At 45.8% G+C, this 13370-nt stretch overlaps 1 protein-coding gene across 4 annotated transcripts in view; it reads right to left on the minus strand.

Annotated features, from left to right (window-relative positions):
- Positions 1-13312, minus strand: part of DROSHA (drosha ribonuclease III) — a 127370-nt gene extending 114058 nt beyond the window's left edge. For 2 of the 4 annotated variants that reach the window (XM_062211821.1, XM_062211822.1), the window contains exons 1-5: positions 13188-13312; positions 12057-12181; positions 9798-9863; positions 5900-6736; positions 2001-2093 (exon numbers count right to left, since the gene is read on the minus strand). In XM_062211821.1, coding sequence (XP_062067805.1) covers positions 2001-2093; positions 5900-6736; positions 9798-9817 — 950 coding nt within the window. In that variant the 5' untranslated portion in view covers positions 9818-9863; positions 12057-12181; positions 13188-13312. The remainder of the gene's footprint in view (positions 1-2000; positions 2094-5899; positions 6737-9797; positions 9864-12056; positions 12182-13187) is intronic. The other 2 variants (XM_062211820.1, XM_062211819.1) reach the window with 2 other exon arrangements.
- Between the last annotated feature and the right edge of the window lie 58 nt (positions 13313-13370).

Here is a 13370-nt window from a genome sequence, read left to right on the forward strand (position 1 = left end):
ACTCAAATCTTCCTCAGCCTAACATATTTGATAGGTCAAGTCCCACTGACTCTCTCTCATAAATATTGCAATAACATTCACCTTTCCCCATGACCCTGGACTATTCCACAGTCATGTGTCACGTAGATTCCTAAAAAAGCCTTTGAAACTGATGGTCAGACCTCCAGGCCTAACCCGGAGCATTCCTCCTCACTCCTTTCCCCTGCCACCCCTCTTTCCCAGTGCATTCCAGTGCAAACTCCAGGTACCCTGCACTACCCTGGACTGCATTTTTCACTGCTATGTCCCGAGAGCAACTTGTAACTGTCCTAATTTACACTTAATTTTGCTTTGTGTATAAAGTGGGGGCTCTTACTGATGATTGCATCACCCACACCAATATAAAACCTGGGACATAAGAATGCTAAATTTTTCATTTGCTTGTTGATTGGATCACAACATTAGGCAACAGTGACAGGCAATGGAGACCCCTTTTCTTTTTTGAAACTTCTATGGAAAGGCCTGTGGGTTTCAACATTAAATCTGCCTCTTTTGAGATAATATCAACTGTGTGCATCATGAGACACGTTAAAGAAGTCTGTTCATATTCCTACTTTCCTAAAGGTTTTACTCATAAATGGATGCTGGTTTTATTTTAAATACCTATTAGGCAGGTACTGAATAACCCCAAGGATTTTAACACAAACAAATCACAGATGTTCTAATACCAAAAATCTACCCATGAATCTTGGAATCAACTCTATTGGTTATATTAACACACTACTGAAAACAACTTGCCAATATTCTAACTGGTATTTTTATACCCAAGTTCATAAGAGATTGGCGATTGTTTTGTAGTTGCCTTTTCCTCTGCTAGGTTTTTGCCATCTGGCTTTTCTGCTCACATGAGCTGAGCTTTCCTCCCACATTCCTCACCGTTCTACAACAGTCTGAAATTCTGTAGGTGGTACAAGCTTAACTTTTAAAAAGTATTCCATGGTTACTTGTCTGTCAAAGTTTTCTGCTTCTTAAGTGAAATTTGTAATTTTTGTTTTAGAAATCAAGTCCAAGTTTTTAAATAAAATATCTGCCCCATGTTATTCTTAAAATCACTTTGATTCTTGTAAAAATACTTTCTCATACTTAATGTTACATATTTTTCTTCATTTTCCACCTTTTGAATTGTATAATCTCGCAAAGAACCAAGTCTTGCATTTACTTACAAATACAGTTTGAGTTCTCTTTCAATTTCATTAATGTATTTCCTATTTAAATCTCTTTTTCTGTCTTTATTATATTCTACCAATTTCTAAAGCCATGTGTCCACATAATAATTATATACGTGGTTACTATTTACCTGGCACTCATTTTAGGCCTCATTCTAAGCACATGACAGGCATTATCTCAGTGACCTCTCACTGCCCAAGGTAAGTTTAACTGTCCTCATTTTACAGATGAAGACACTGAGGCTTAGAAAGGTTAAGACTTCATCCAATAACAAGGTTGGGAGGGGCAATAACGAATCTCAAATCTGTCAGACTCCAGAGTGCCCCTCTCAACCACTATTATATAAGACCATAAGTTTTATTTCTGGATCTAGAGTTGGTCACATCTTGTAAGTTAGGGGCTACAGCAATCTCAATGTCATTTTTCTAAGATTGTAGTATTGCAGTTTTGCTCTTTTTTCTGAAAGGAGCCTAAGAGCATACTTATGAGTTTCCAAAGGATTTTTTTTTTTTAAAATTTGAATGTTTAGTGTATAGTTTTATAGCACTGTGGTTAAAAAAAAAGTGACCTATATAATTTCTAATTTTTGGAAACTGATCAAGATTTTCTTTGTGCATAATCAATACAACTGGAAAGTACAGGCGTAAAAACAATGGCTGCTGCAGTTCTTCACAGGTCACCCTGGACAAACTCGGAGGCTGTAACAAAGACGTGGCTGACACTCCGCACAAGCACAAAATCCGAATTCAAGGAGATAATCCTATGACTTCTTTCCAGGTCAACTCCTTGCTTACCTTCCAGATCTCTTATACTCTTTTTTGTAGGACCTTTCCAGAGATGGTGATCTTCGGTTGTCCCGGTGCCTGTGTCTCTCCCGTTCCCGCTCTCTTAAAGGAATTAATACACAGAGCTGTTTTCAACAGAAAGACTCAAAAACACCATCTCTTTCCACCGAATTCTCCTAAATAAATGGACCACACCAAGAATTTTTCAGGCACTATTCACTAGGGGACATTTTATATTCCTCTTTAATTTAGTAGACGATAAAGGAATCTTAAAGAAGCTAACTAATGTGGACAATATCTCTGTTTTCTTGAAAGAAAGAAGTCACACTTGATACTAGGGAATTTTATCATAAACTACTCTCAAGACCATCCCATCAGCCAATCTTTGGTTATCTAACCTACAGGGAAAACTTTAGAGGACTCTACTGCCTGCTGATTTCTAGAAAGCTCTCAATTTCACCCACCAAATACACTTGATCTTAGCCAAAAGGCCAAGAAGCGATCATCCACCAAATAAATGCAAATTATAAAACTTCTATAGCAAAGATGAGAATATGGTACTATACTGAAAGAGCTCTAAATTCTGATGGATTATAGTCCTGAGTCATAGTCCTAACTGTCACTAACACACCAAGAGACCATAAAATGAGTAAGACACTAATTAGCGGGAAAAAGCTAAATGTAGATGTTGAGTTTATGTAAAAGTGAAATCAGAGATTTTTTTTTTTAACTTTTTAGAATAAAATCAGAATAACAGTAACAGCTTCTGAGTCTCTTTAGTTAACTCAATGAAGATCTAGAACAAAAGTCTGGACTCCAAGGCGTTTGAATCAGAACTACAAATCTAAGGGAAGCAACCACCCAGTCTTAGAATAGGGACAGGGATGGGGACTGCACAGTTGAGTCCCCTTATCTGAAATGCTTGAGACCAGAAGTGTTTCAGAGTTTTTCAGATTTTGGAACATCTGCATAGACTTTACCAATTGAGGAGCCCTAAACTGCAAATCTGAAATATAAAACAAAACACTCCAAGATGTAATTCTGTGAGTTTCACATCAACAGCACTCTAAGTTTCAGATTTGGGAACATTTCAGATTTAAGAATAGGGATTAGCCTGAGTCCTGAGAGACAATAAATATGCATGAATTCAAAAAATCCCCAAAGTGTAGCAAACAGAAATATCAACACACACAAGTCAAAACTCACAAAACTGATTGAGACCACTGACTGCTTAGATATTAAGACAAAACAAATTTCTAATCAAAAGACGTCCCTGTTCTCAAGAAAGACTCCCTTGAAACCACAGGCTTCCAACATACACACAATCCTCAGCGACACACCAGCTGTTTGAAACAAAGCCACCAGAGCTTTGGATTGCCCAGTCTTCACCTAACACACTTCTAAAATTGCAATTTTCATTTAGGTAGTAAATCTCAATATAGAAATAAGTGAACGGTGTCACAGAACAAAGATAAAATACCATGTGCAATGGTACAGCTGCTGAAAAGAGTACATGCCTACATTTCCAAACAAAAAACTCTAATTAGAGGACATTTCTAATTTTTGTGTTTTAACATGTAGTCAATAGAATTGTGTATTTCAGAATAACATTTCTGTGATTGCTAGCTCTGAGTAGATAGCAATCACAATAATTTGAATAAAAATTATACTACTATCAATGTAAGAGTAACCCATATAAAGCAAGAAAAACTATGCTGGTGTTACTTTTCCCAAAATTCTTCCTTGTTTACAAGTGTTAAAGTATGTTTTCCTCGATATAGTCCTATACATAGAAGTCATATTAGGACATATGTGCCCTATGTTTGTTTCACAGAGGCACTCCAGGGAAGACAGATGAGCTGCCCTCCACCTAATACCCCAAAGGGAGACAATTATCCCCATGGCAGTGGAAGCGCCCCAGGCACCAAGCACATTCTAAAGCAACTCCAATAGAAATTAAGGCCATTTTAGAAAGACACAGATCCTCATGACAGAGGAGTGTGGTTTAAGAAAATGCAGATCTGAGGTAGTCCTGTGGCACTTGAGTTCCCTTATTGAGATCCTCTGTTTACAGGAAACCAGAACTCTTCAAACAAACAAGAGGGAACTTTAAAAAGCTCATAAGATAGCATTCAAAGACAGGCTGGTTTTGATAAAATTTTGAAATCCATGCACAATTTTTCACCATATACATTCTCCATGAACTTTTTGAAGAACCACCTTCCCCCAATCATACACACAGATTTCAAAATGTTTTTGCACCAAGATATTTATCTTTTAATTCCATTTTCCATGAATGTGTGAAGGACCCTCATACATCACTCCAGGTTTAAGCCTCAGTAGAAAAATTCAGGATTTATGGCAGAACCCTAACAACTCCTCAGTTTACAATAGCATCTCAAAACTGAGGGGGCACAGCTAGATTGTCTGCAACAGAATGTTTTCAGAGGCAAAATTAAATTATCACAGGCCTCCGTCAACTAGTCCCACAGGGTAATAAAGAACAAAACTGATCAGAAACTGCAGTTTATGCTGAAAAAGATTTTTAACTAGCAACTCTCACTCGGTTTTGCCACCCTCTCCTTCCAGAAACCAGTCATCTCCACAGAGACAGGGTCCCTTCTACCCTCCACCAGGCTGTCAGAGAGAGAGGGGCAACAATGCATGTTCCTTCCAACCTGCCCAGCACTAGCCATTCTCTTCAGGGCACAAAATGACCACTACTATTGACTGGAAAAAAAGTTCAGTCAGAATCAAATCAACAAAGCCATGAGAAAAATGAGGATTCCGAGACATGAATGGATTCCAGTGGCCAGTTGGGGGATAGCAATAGGAGCCAAGACCAACTCCTGACAAAGCCATGGCCTGAAGTGCCCAGGTCTGGGGAGTGTAATCAGCACAGAAGTTCCACGAGACAATGAAGGCGGACACACTCCAAGGGAGACAGGCAGGGCCCACTGCTAGCTGGACAACTGGAAGACCTCCAGACATCACAACATGGAGTCCACCAAAGGCACAAATACAGTCGTTGCTTGAGCTTCTATTCTGCCATATGGACCAATGATTCTTAGCTTTCTGGGCTAACAGACTTAGGCCCACCTCTTTGACAATCTGCTATAAAGCTTTCTCATAGAAAAATATACATACACATAAAACTCTGAACACTTTACAGAGTATTTCTACAATCCCTGTTTCAAGAATGCCTGCTGGAAATCTTTTCTCTTATACTTTTAAATATCTGGTCTTTTGGGGAACAAAGAAATGTAACCTAAAAGGGAACAGTATCTGTAAACACAATTTCCTTCAACAATCTGATGTAAAAATTTATGAAAGTGAATACATTTCAATCGAACAAAATGTTTAAAAGCTATTTCAAAAACTATACCTTCGATAACCCATAAGTAACTAATCTTACTTTATTTTAAAAAGAAACAAAGCAAGAAGGCAACAAAGTACAGTAAATTTCCACTTATCCTAAAAATCAGGAAGCCAGCTGGGCTTGTAAAGTATTTTGGTTCTTGATTGCTAACAGATGGAGATCACCAATTTCAAAAACACTGAAATGCCATAACCTGATAGGATCACACCGAACACGACTACATCTCTGATAACACAAAACAGCACGGGAGCGCTTTCATGTCACGGGATCACCACGGAATCAACTGCTGTGTGCAGAGCAAAAAGGCTCATTTTATGAAACCCGTTGAGCTGAATCCACGCTGGTGATTTCCGAATGCTTTCTTGAGAGCAGCTTTTTTCTGACATCAACCTATTTACTACTCAGCGTCTTCCTCAAAACAGGGCCAGAGCCCGTTTCCTTGCCGCTTGGCCCTCCTGGCTTGCAGACAGATGCACACCACGCGTGGGCCCGCTGCTGTCCGAGAACAAACCCCGCGCTCCCGGCTTACCTGCCGCGCTCGTAGCTGCGGTGGCGGGACGGCGTCCTGCCCCGGTCGTAGTCGGACCTGTAGCGGCTGTCCGGCCTGCGCCGGTCGGGACTGCGGCCTCGCTCGCGCCGATCCAGGGACCGATGCCTCTCGCCTCGCCCGTGGCTGTGGTCTCGGTGCCTGTGTCCGTCGTAGTGCTTGAGCCGCTCCGGGGACCTCCTCTCACTGGGGGCTTTGGGGAGTGGGTAGGGAGGGAGGTGCCGAAAGTGGGGGCCCCCGCCGGTGCCGGCGCTGGGCGGGAAGGCGCTGGGGCTGCTCTGGAAGCCGTTGAAGCTGGGCGGCGGCGGGAAGCTGTGGTGCGCGTAGCCCGGCGGGCACTGGTAGCTAACCTGCTGCGGCAGGGCCGGCGGCGGCGGGGGCTGCGGCACCGAGGGCGGGGGCACCATGAAGGGGAAGGCGCCCTGGCCCGGAGGGGCCCCGGGGACCGGCGGGGTGCTGGCGCAGGGCACGGGAGGCGGCACGGGAGGGAAACAGGGCGGCACGGGGAAGGGGTGCCTCATCTGGTGGCTGGGGAAAGGCGGCCGGATGGGGCAGGGCGGGAGAGGGCCTTGCGCCGTCGGGGGCATGGGCGGAGGGAAAGGCACGAAGTCCGTCCGTGGGGGCAGAAAGCTGGGGGCCGGCGAGCTGGAGAAGGTGGTGGCAGGGGCGCTGGGCGGTTCGTATTGATACTGCGCGGGCGGCTGCTGGGGGTGCAGCAGGCGCAGATTTTGTGGCCGGAAGGTGGGCGCCGAGGGTCTGGCTCCGTGGCCTCCTCGTCCACGCGGACATCCTCGTCCCGGGTGGAATGACATTCTGTGACTTTGGTGGAGGAGAAACAGGGAGAAGTTTAGAAAGAGCAAATGAAGTCTCCGCGTGTAAAGAGCTGCTTAAGTGCCTGAACATCTAGAGGCGGACCGTGGTCAAGCCATGGAGTGCCTTGGGTTTTCTCTAAAAGCTGGAATTCCTCATGCCCAATAAACTCCTCCTCGTCCCCTTGCTCAGCCACCCAGGCCACTGCCATGAGCCCTGGGCCTTGTTACTCCTTAAAGCAGCTCCAGCCCCAGGATGGAAACTAACATCCTGTGGTTGAGCCGTCTGCTAGTGGGTCGTGGCCCAAACTCGCCTCCAATCTCAGCCTCACCAAGGCATGCCACCCACACACCCCACACGGCCTACATCTGCACACACCTTCCTGTCTTCCCCCACCTCCCCACTCCGCACAGACTCCATGGCCCCATACCTCAATTACTTGGTTTTAATACCCTATACTTCTCTGCCCTACTCTTTTCACCCATAAGAACTCAGCCATACCCCAATCTCAGAATTCCCAACAATTCATTTTTCACAGGCTGACCCTAAAGTCGTACAGTATGAAAAACTGACTTAGCAGACTGGTGCCCACGCAAATTCATGGTCACCAGGTTCTGCCGAGCCGTTGTCTGCGGACGTCCTCTGCTAACCGTCCAGCAGAACTACAGTCAATCTTCAGCACCTTTCCTGATGTTCTGTTCTCTTCACGGGCGACATGTAACCTTGTCTCCTACCAAACAGAACTACAAGAAACATGAGAAGCCCCTCCCTCAAGTAGTTCTGCCACTTCTACTGACCCATCTCAAACACTTCCAGCCTTTCCCAATTGCTTCCTCCTGACAAAGGCTATGGAGCATGTGCCTGGATCCTGACCTCAAGTGCCCTGCCCCCACCTTTCCCCCTCCCCTCTCCCAGGCCCTGCCCATCAGTGCCCGAAGGTGCTCGTGTCCACTCCAACATAAAATACTTCCCCTGGCCTCCAAGTTTCCCTCCACTCAGCACTTTCTTTCTTCTCCCCTTCATGACGAACAACTTGGGAAATGTTACTCTAGACTGGTGCTTATGTCTCCCCCCAAATTCGTATGTTCAACCCCTGATCCTCAATGGGAATGTTGTATGGAGGTCGGGCTTCTGGGAGGTCATTAGAGAATGAAGTTCTTAAATTGGGTTTAGTGCCCTTCTTCAGAAAAGAGGAGAGCCCTTGCTCTGCCATGTGAGGATACAGCAAGAAGGCAGTCAGCTACAAGCCAAGAACAGGGCCCACATCACGGCAGAGAACCGGATCACGCTAGCTCCCAGATCCTGGGCTCCCAGCCTCTAGAACTTCAAGACAGAAGGGTGTGCTGTGTGAGCCACCCAGTCTCGGGTATTTTGTTTTGGCAGCCCAAGGTGACTGAGACAAAAGTGCTGCTACTCCAGAGTATCCTCAGAGGATTGCTACCAGGACACTGGCCCCATACCAAAATCCACAGATGCTCAAGTCACCTATTCAAAATGGCACAGTATTTGCATAGAACTTTCTCACATCCTCCCTTAAAAACAGTCTCTAGGTTACTTACAAAACTAACACAGTGTAAATGCTATGTAAGTAGCTCTTACACTCAATCACTTCTCAGCCTTTTGGCTAAGATCAAGTGAATAGTTGTGATACTGTATCATTAGGGAATGACACAAGAAAAAGTCTGTGAATGTTCAGTATAGCATACATCCACTGCAGGCCTAACCACACCATATAGGTACCAGACCCAGTGTTTACTGGTATATGCTGGAGAGAGACTGAGGATCTATGAAATGCAGGCAGCCACAGCACAGAGTGCCTAAATCAGTCACATGGATTTAGCACAGTCCTCAGCAAGCCACAAGCTCAAATTTTGCTTTTGAGATTTTTCTGGGATTTTTGTTGGTCAGGTTTTTTTTTATCCAGTTGGTTGAATCCATGGATGTAGAACCCACATAGCCAGAGGACTGGCTATATACACTTCCAGCTAGCTCTAATCTGGCTTCAGCTTCTGCCAGCATCCACTTTGTCTTGAAAACCAATGGTGATTTTCAATCATCTTATTTGATCTCTGTGCAGCATTCAGTCCAGCTGCCCCCTCCCTTGAGGATCCTTTCCTTGGCTTCCTGATACAACACACTCACCATTACCTTCCTACCTGGACCTCTCTGGCTGTTCTCTTGGAAGTCGTCTGTGCAGCTGACCTGCAGGGAGCCCTTGACCATTTGGTATTCCTGGGCACTGTGTCCACTCTCTCTTCCAAAGTGACTCCACCCACCTGTGTTACTCCTATTATCTTACTGGTAATTTCCAAAGTGACACCTCCAGCCACCAACTTCTCAGTTCTAGACCCACATTGCCGATGGCCAAGCTGACTTCTCTCCTAGAATGCCTCACTCACTCCACAATGTAATATACCATACTCTGAAGGGAATTAATGACCTTCCCTCCAAGAAAATACTTGTCCCTTTCTTGGTGTTCCTATCTCAGTAAATGAAGCCATTTACTGGTCCTCAAGACATACACCAGGAAATCACCTGCCAGGTTTGCCTCCCTTATCCCTTTAAGCTAAAAATTTACTTTAAAATTCCTATCATTTAGGTATCAACTATACCTTAAAAAAATGCTTTTTCATGCCTATCATGTTTGCTTTGAATTCACACATTTCACACAATCATCTCTAATCCCGTTACCACAACAGTGTCTTTGCTGGCCTTTTACAACCACTCAGTGCCCCCAGGCCTTCCTTGGCTTCCCTGCTCACAACACTGTGTTGCTATAATCATTACAACCCAGCAACTAATTATGCAATTCCACAATTAATGGCTCTCTGTACCTCAGAACTGCAAGCTGCAGCAGGGCAGGGCTCTCGGATGTCCCACTAACTGTCCTGGTCTGAGTTCTACACCCTGTCAGTGATCCTCCACTGTATTGTGCCCACTGTTAAAAGAACAAGCACATTTCTCCCTCTCCCCAAATATCTAAATCCCTCCCATATCCTATGGCCCAGAACCAGTGCTGGCCCCTCTCCCTGTCCTCCCAAAATACTGCTATACCTATCACACCACTCACCATGTACTGCCTTGCATCATGACGTACTGTCCGGACACATTACATCTTCCACAGGAACTATACGCTCTACAGGACAAAAAGAATAAAATATACACACTCATGATTCCCAAGCTGCAAATGATACAAAATACTCCTGCAATTATCTTACCACTAATTTTGCATTCTCAGATGCACTTAGCCTGCTAACCAAATTAAGATCCTGCTAAACTGCAATAAAGTTTCCAACTAAATTTTGAGATGTTCTTACATATCTTGCTGACTTACAATTATTAGCAGCTGAAAAGATTGAAAAGGTAGGCACAGCCCATCTCTACCCAGCTAAAAAACTAGGAGAAATACAACAGTTCCCCACCTATCTTTCATACTGTTTTCTTCATCATAAACTAAGGTAGAAATAGATCAAAACCAAAAAATTGGGGCCGGCACTGTGGTGTAGCAGGTGAAGCTGTGCCTGTAGTTCTGGCATCCAATATGGGCACCAGATCAAGTCCCAGCTGCTCCACTTCCAATCCAGCTCTCTGCCATGGCCTGAGAAAGCAGTAGAAGATAGCCCAAGTGCTTGGGCCCCTGCACCCGCATGGGAGACCCAGAAGAAGCTCCTGGCTCCTGGCTTCAGATTGGCGTAGCTCCAGCCATTGCAGTCAATTGAGGAGTGAACCAGCAGTTGGAAGACCTCTCTCTCTCTCTCTCTTTCTCTCTGCCTCTCCTTCTCTCTCTAACTCTGACTTTCAATTAAATAAAAAAATCTTTAAAAAAAAAAAAAAAAACAGTGAGACCTGCATTTAAATTCAAATATAATCTCCTTCTTAAAAAAAAAAAAAAAAAAGATTCATTCATTTTCTTGAAAGTCAGAGTTGCACAAAGAGAGAAGGAGAAGCGGGGGGGGGGGGGGGGGGGGGGGTCTTCCATTTGCTAGTTCACTCCCCAAATGGCCACAATGGCAGGAGCAGTGCCGATCTGAAGCCAGGAGTCAGGAACTACCTCCAGGTCTCCCACACGTATGCAGGGGCCCAAGGACTTGGGCCGTCTTCTACTGCTTTCCCAGGCCATAGCAGAGAGCTGGATGGGAAGTGGAGCAGCCGGGACTCAAACTGGCACCCATATGGGATGCCGGCACTGCAAAAGGCAGCTTTACCTGCTATGCCACAGCACTGGCCCCCAAATATAATCTCCTTAACACAACAGCTATGACTGATTTTCATTCTCAGTTCTTCAAATAGAACATTGGGAATATGAATGACTTGCCAAATACTTGAACTTCAGCAAAAAAAAATTTTTTTTTGACAAGCAGAGTTACCAGTGAGAGAGACAGAGAGAAAGGTCTTCCTTTTTCCGTTGGTTCACCCCCCAAGTGGCCACTACGGCCAGCGTGTTGCAGCCGGTGCGCTGCGCTGATCCGAAGCCAGGAGCCAGGTGCTTCCTCCTGGTCTCCCATGCGGGTGCAGGGCCCAAGGACCTGGGCCATCCTCCACTGCTTTCCCGGGCCACAGCAGAGAGCTGAACTAGAAGAGGAGCACCCGGGACATAATCCGGTGCCCCAAACGGGATTAGAACCCGGGGTACCGGTGCCGCAGGCGGAGGATTAGCCTATGGAGCCACGGCACCGGCCAGCAAAATGTTTTTTAAAAAAGGACGCTCATACATATAAGCTTCCTTTTATAAAAATACATATATATATATGTAAAAAGCTTTTATATATATATAAATAAAATGCAGAAAGCTTTGACATAGGAATATGTCCCTAAAGCCTTACTAATTAAAAGTTTATCAATAAACTTAGGACAGACTTTCAAATGGCTCATAAAAATAATTACAGATTACTGAGTTGTATCAATCACTGTGCTTAATATCTGATATCAAATAATACTTGATTAATGAGATATCCAGTCCAATGCCCTCATGATGAACTTGAGACCCTGCCAGCTGATCCTGCCACAACAAACCATTGCCCCATGCAAGGCAATGGAGGCCCTGCAGAATCTGGACCCCATGTCTCCTTCCAGGGTTATCGCTCATTCCCTTACCAGCGCAAAGCCCTTACTTTCCCGGATTTTCCCAGCTGATTAACATACCAAGTACTATTGTTCTCATTCTTCTACAATCTCCTACCTGTGAATTCACCCAGTACATTCCTGTACATCCACCAATCTCAAACGCCACCTACTCCATGAAGGTCTTTCTGATTCCTTATAGAAAGCAATCCCATTCCCTCCCAACTTCAGCTGCTCTTAGTCTGTACTTTTCCTCTGTAGCACTTACCCGAGACTGCCACATAGTATAGTCCTGTGTGCACACGTCTAACTCCTGCACCAGACTGTTAGCTCCTGGATGGCAGGGCTTGACTCGGTCATTTCTGTGTCTTTCACAGCCCTTGGCAGAGCATCCTGCAAACGGTAAGTAGTCGGTAAATGCTATGGTCTCTCCAATGAACGGCACATGCTTCTCTGTTGCACATCTCGCTTCAACAGCTATCTGCACCAGCTTTGCATTACCACAGCCAATGATTCCTGCATCATTGAAGCACTGTGCCAGGCCCCAGGGACTCAAAGATGAGGCAGACACACAGAGTGCAGGACTCAGAGAAATCAGAGCACAGAGCACACTTACAATTCCTTTTATTAAAAAAAAAAAAAAATGTGATAAACACAAGAGTTACCTACTGAGTAATCAGAGGAACACAAGAGGGTGTGCTGAACTACAGGGGGGCAAGAATCGGGGTCATGTACGACTGCACCAGTTTAACCTTCACTATCAGATCCTCGTGGATGTACCCGTAGTTAGGAAACCCAAACAAACTGATCACGAAATCCATCTATCGAAGGCGTCCGCGGGCTGTGTCGCGGATGTAAACGCTAATTCGAAAGGCAAGGCATTCTCTGCGACTCCAAAATGCTTTTCTGCCCGTCCACTCCGGGGCGAAGGCCGGGCAGCAGGGAAACGCAAGCAACGGTTTTGAGCAGTTCGGGTCAATCGCTGCAAAGTGTAGCCCCATCTTTACCGAGAACTCCCGCTTTCCCCCAGGTGAATTCGCAAGGCCGAGCATCTTCACCGACTGATTCGTAACTGCGTGCTCACCTGTTTGCATCTCCCGCCAGACCGGGAGCCCCAAGAGGCGGGCGCTGGCCGCACCGTCCGCGACCCGCGCGGCCCCAGGCCCGGACTGCGGCGTGCACGCCACAGATGAATGAAAGGCCTCCTTTCTCACTTCTCTTTAGCCGCCGGATCCGGGCCTAGGGTCGCTCTTTTGCCCTCGGCTGGAGATCTAAAGACAGAGGCTGCGGGACGACAACTCCCAGGCGCCCCGCGCCTCAGCGCTGGACCCCAGCCACGTTTCAATCCGGCCTCTCGGAACCACTCCCTCTTCCAACACCCGCAAGGCGTCCCTTTTACCTACGAAGTGTTCTCAGGTCCCGAGATCGCCGCCAGAGCAAAGACAGGGTAACACGGCAGCCGCCAAGACAGTGGCGCCGCCCGCGCCTCCGGAACAGGAAACCGAGGGAATTAAAAACCAAGCCTGAGAAAGCCGGACCGAGGGAGGGAAAACCCCGTCGGCGCGCCGCAGCCCTTGTGTGC

Source organism: Lepus europaeus, chromosome 15 (genome assembly GCF_033115175.1).
Source record: "Lepus europaeus isolate LE1 chromosome 15, mLepTim1.pri, whole genome shotgun sequence".
Lineage (NCBI taxonomy): Eukaryota > Metazoa > Chordata > Mammalia > Lagomorpha > Leporidae > Lepus > Lepus europaeus.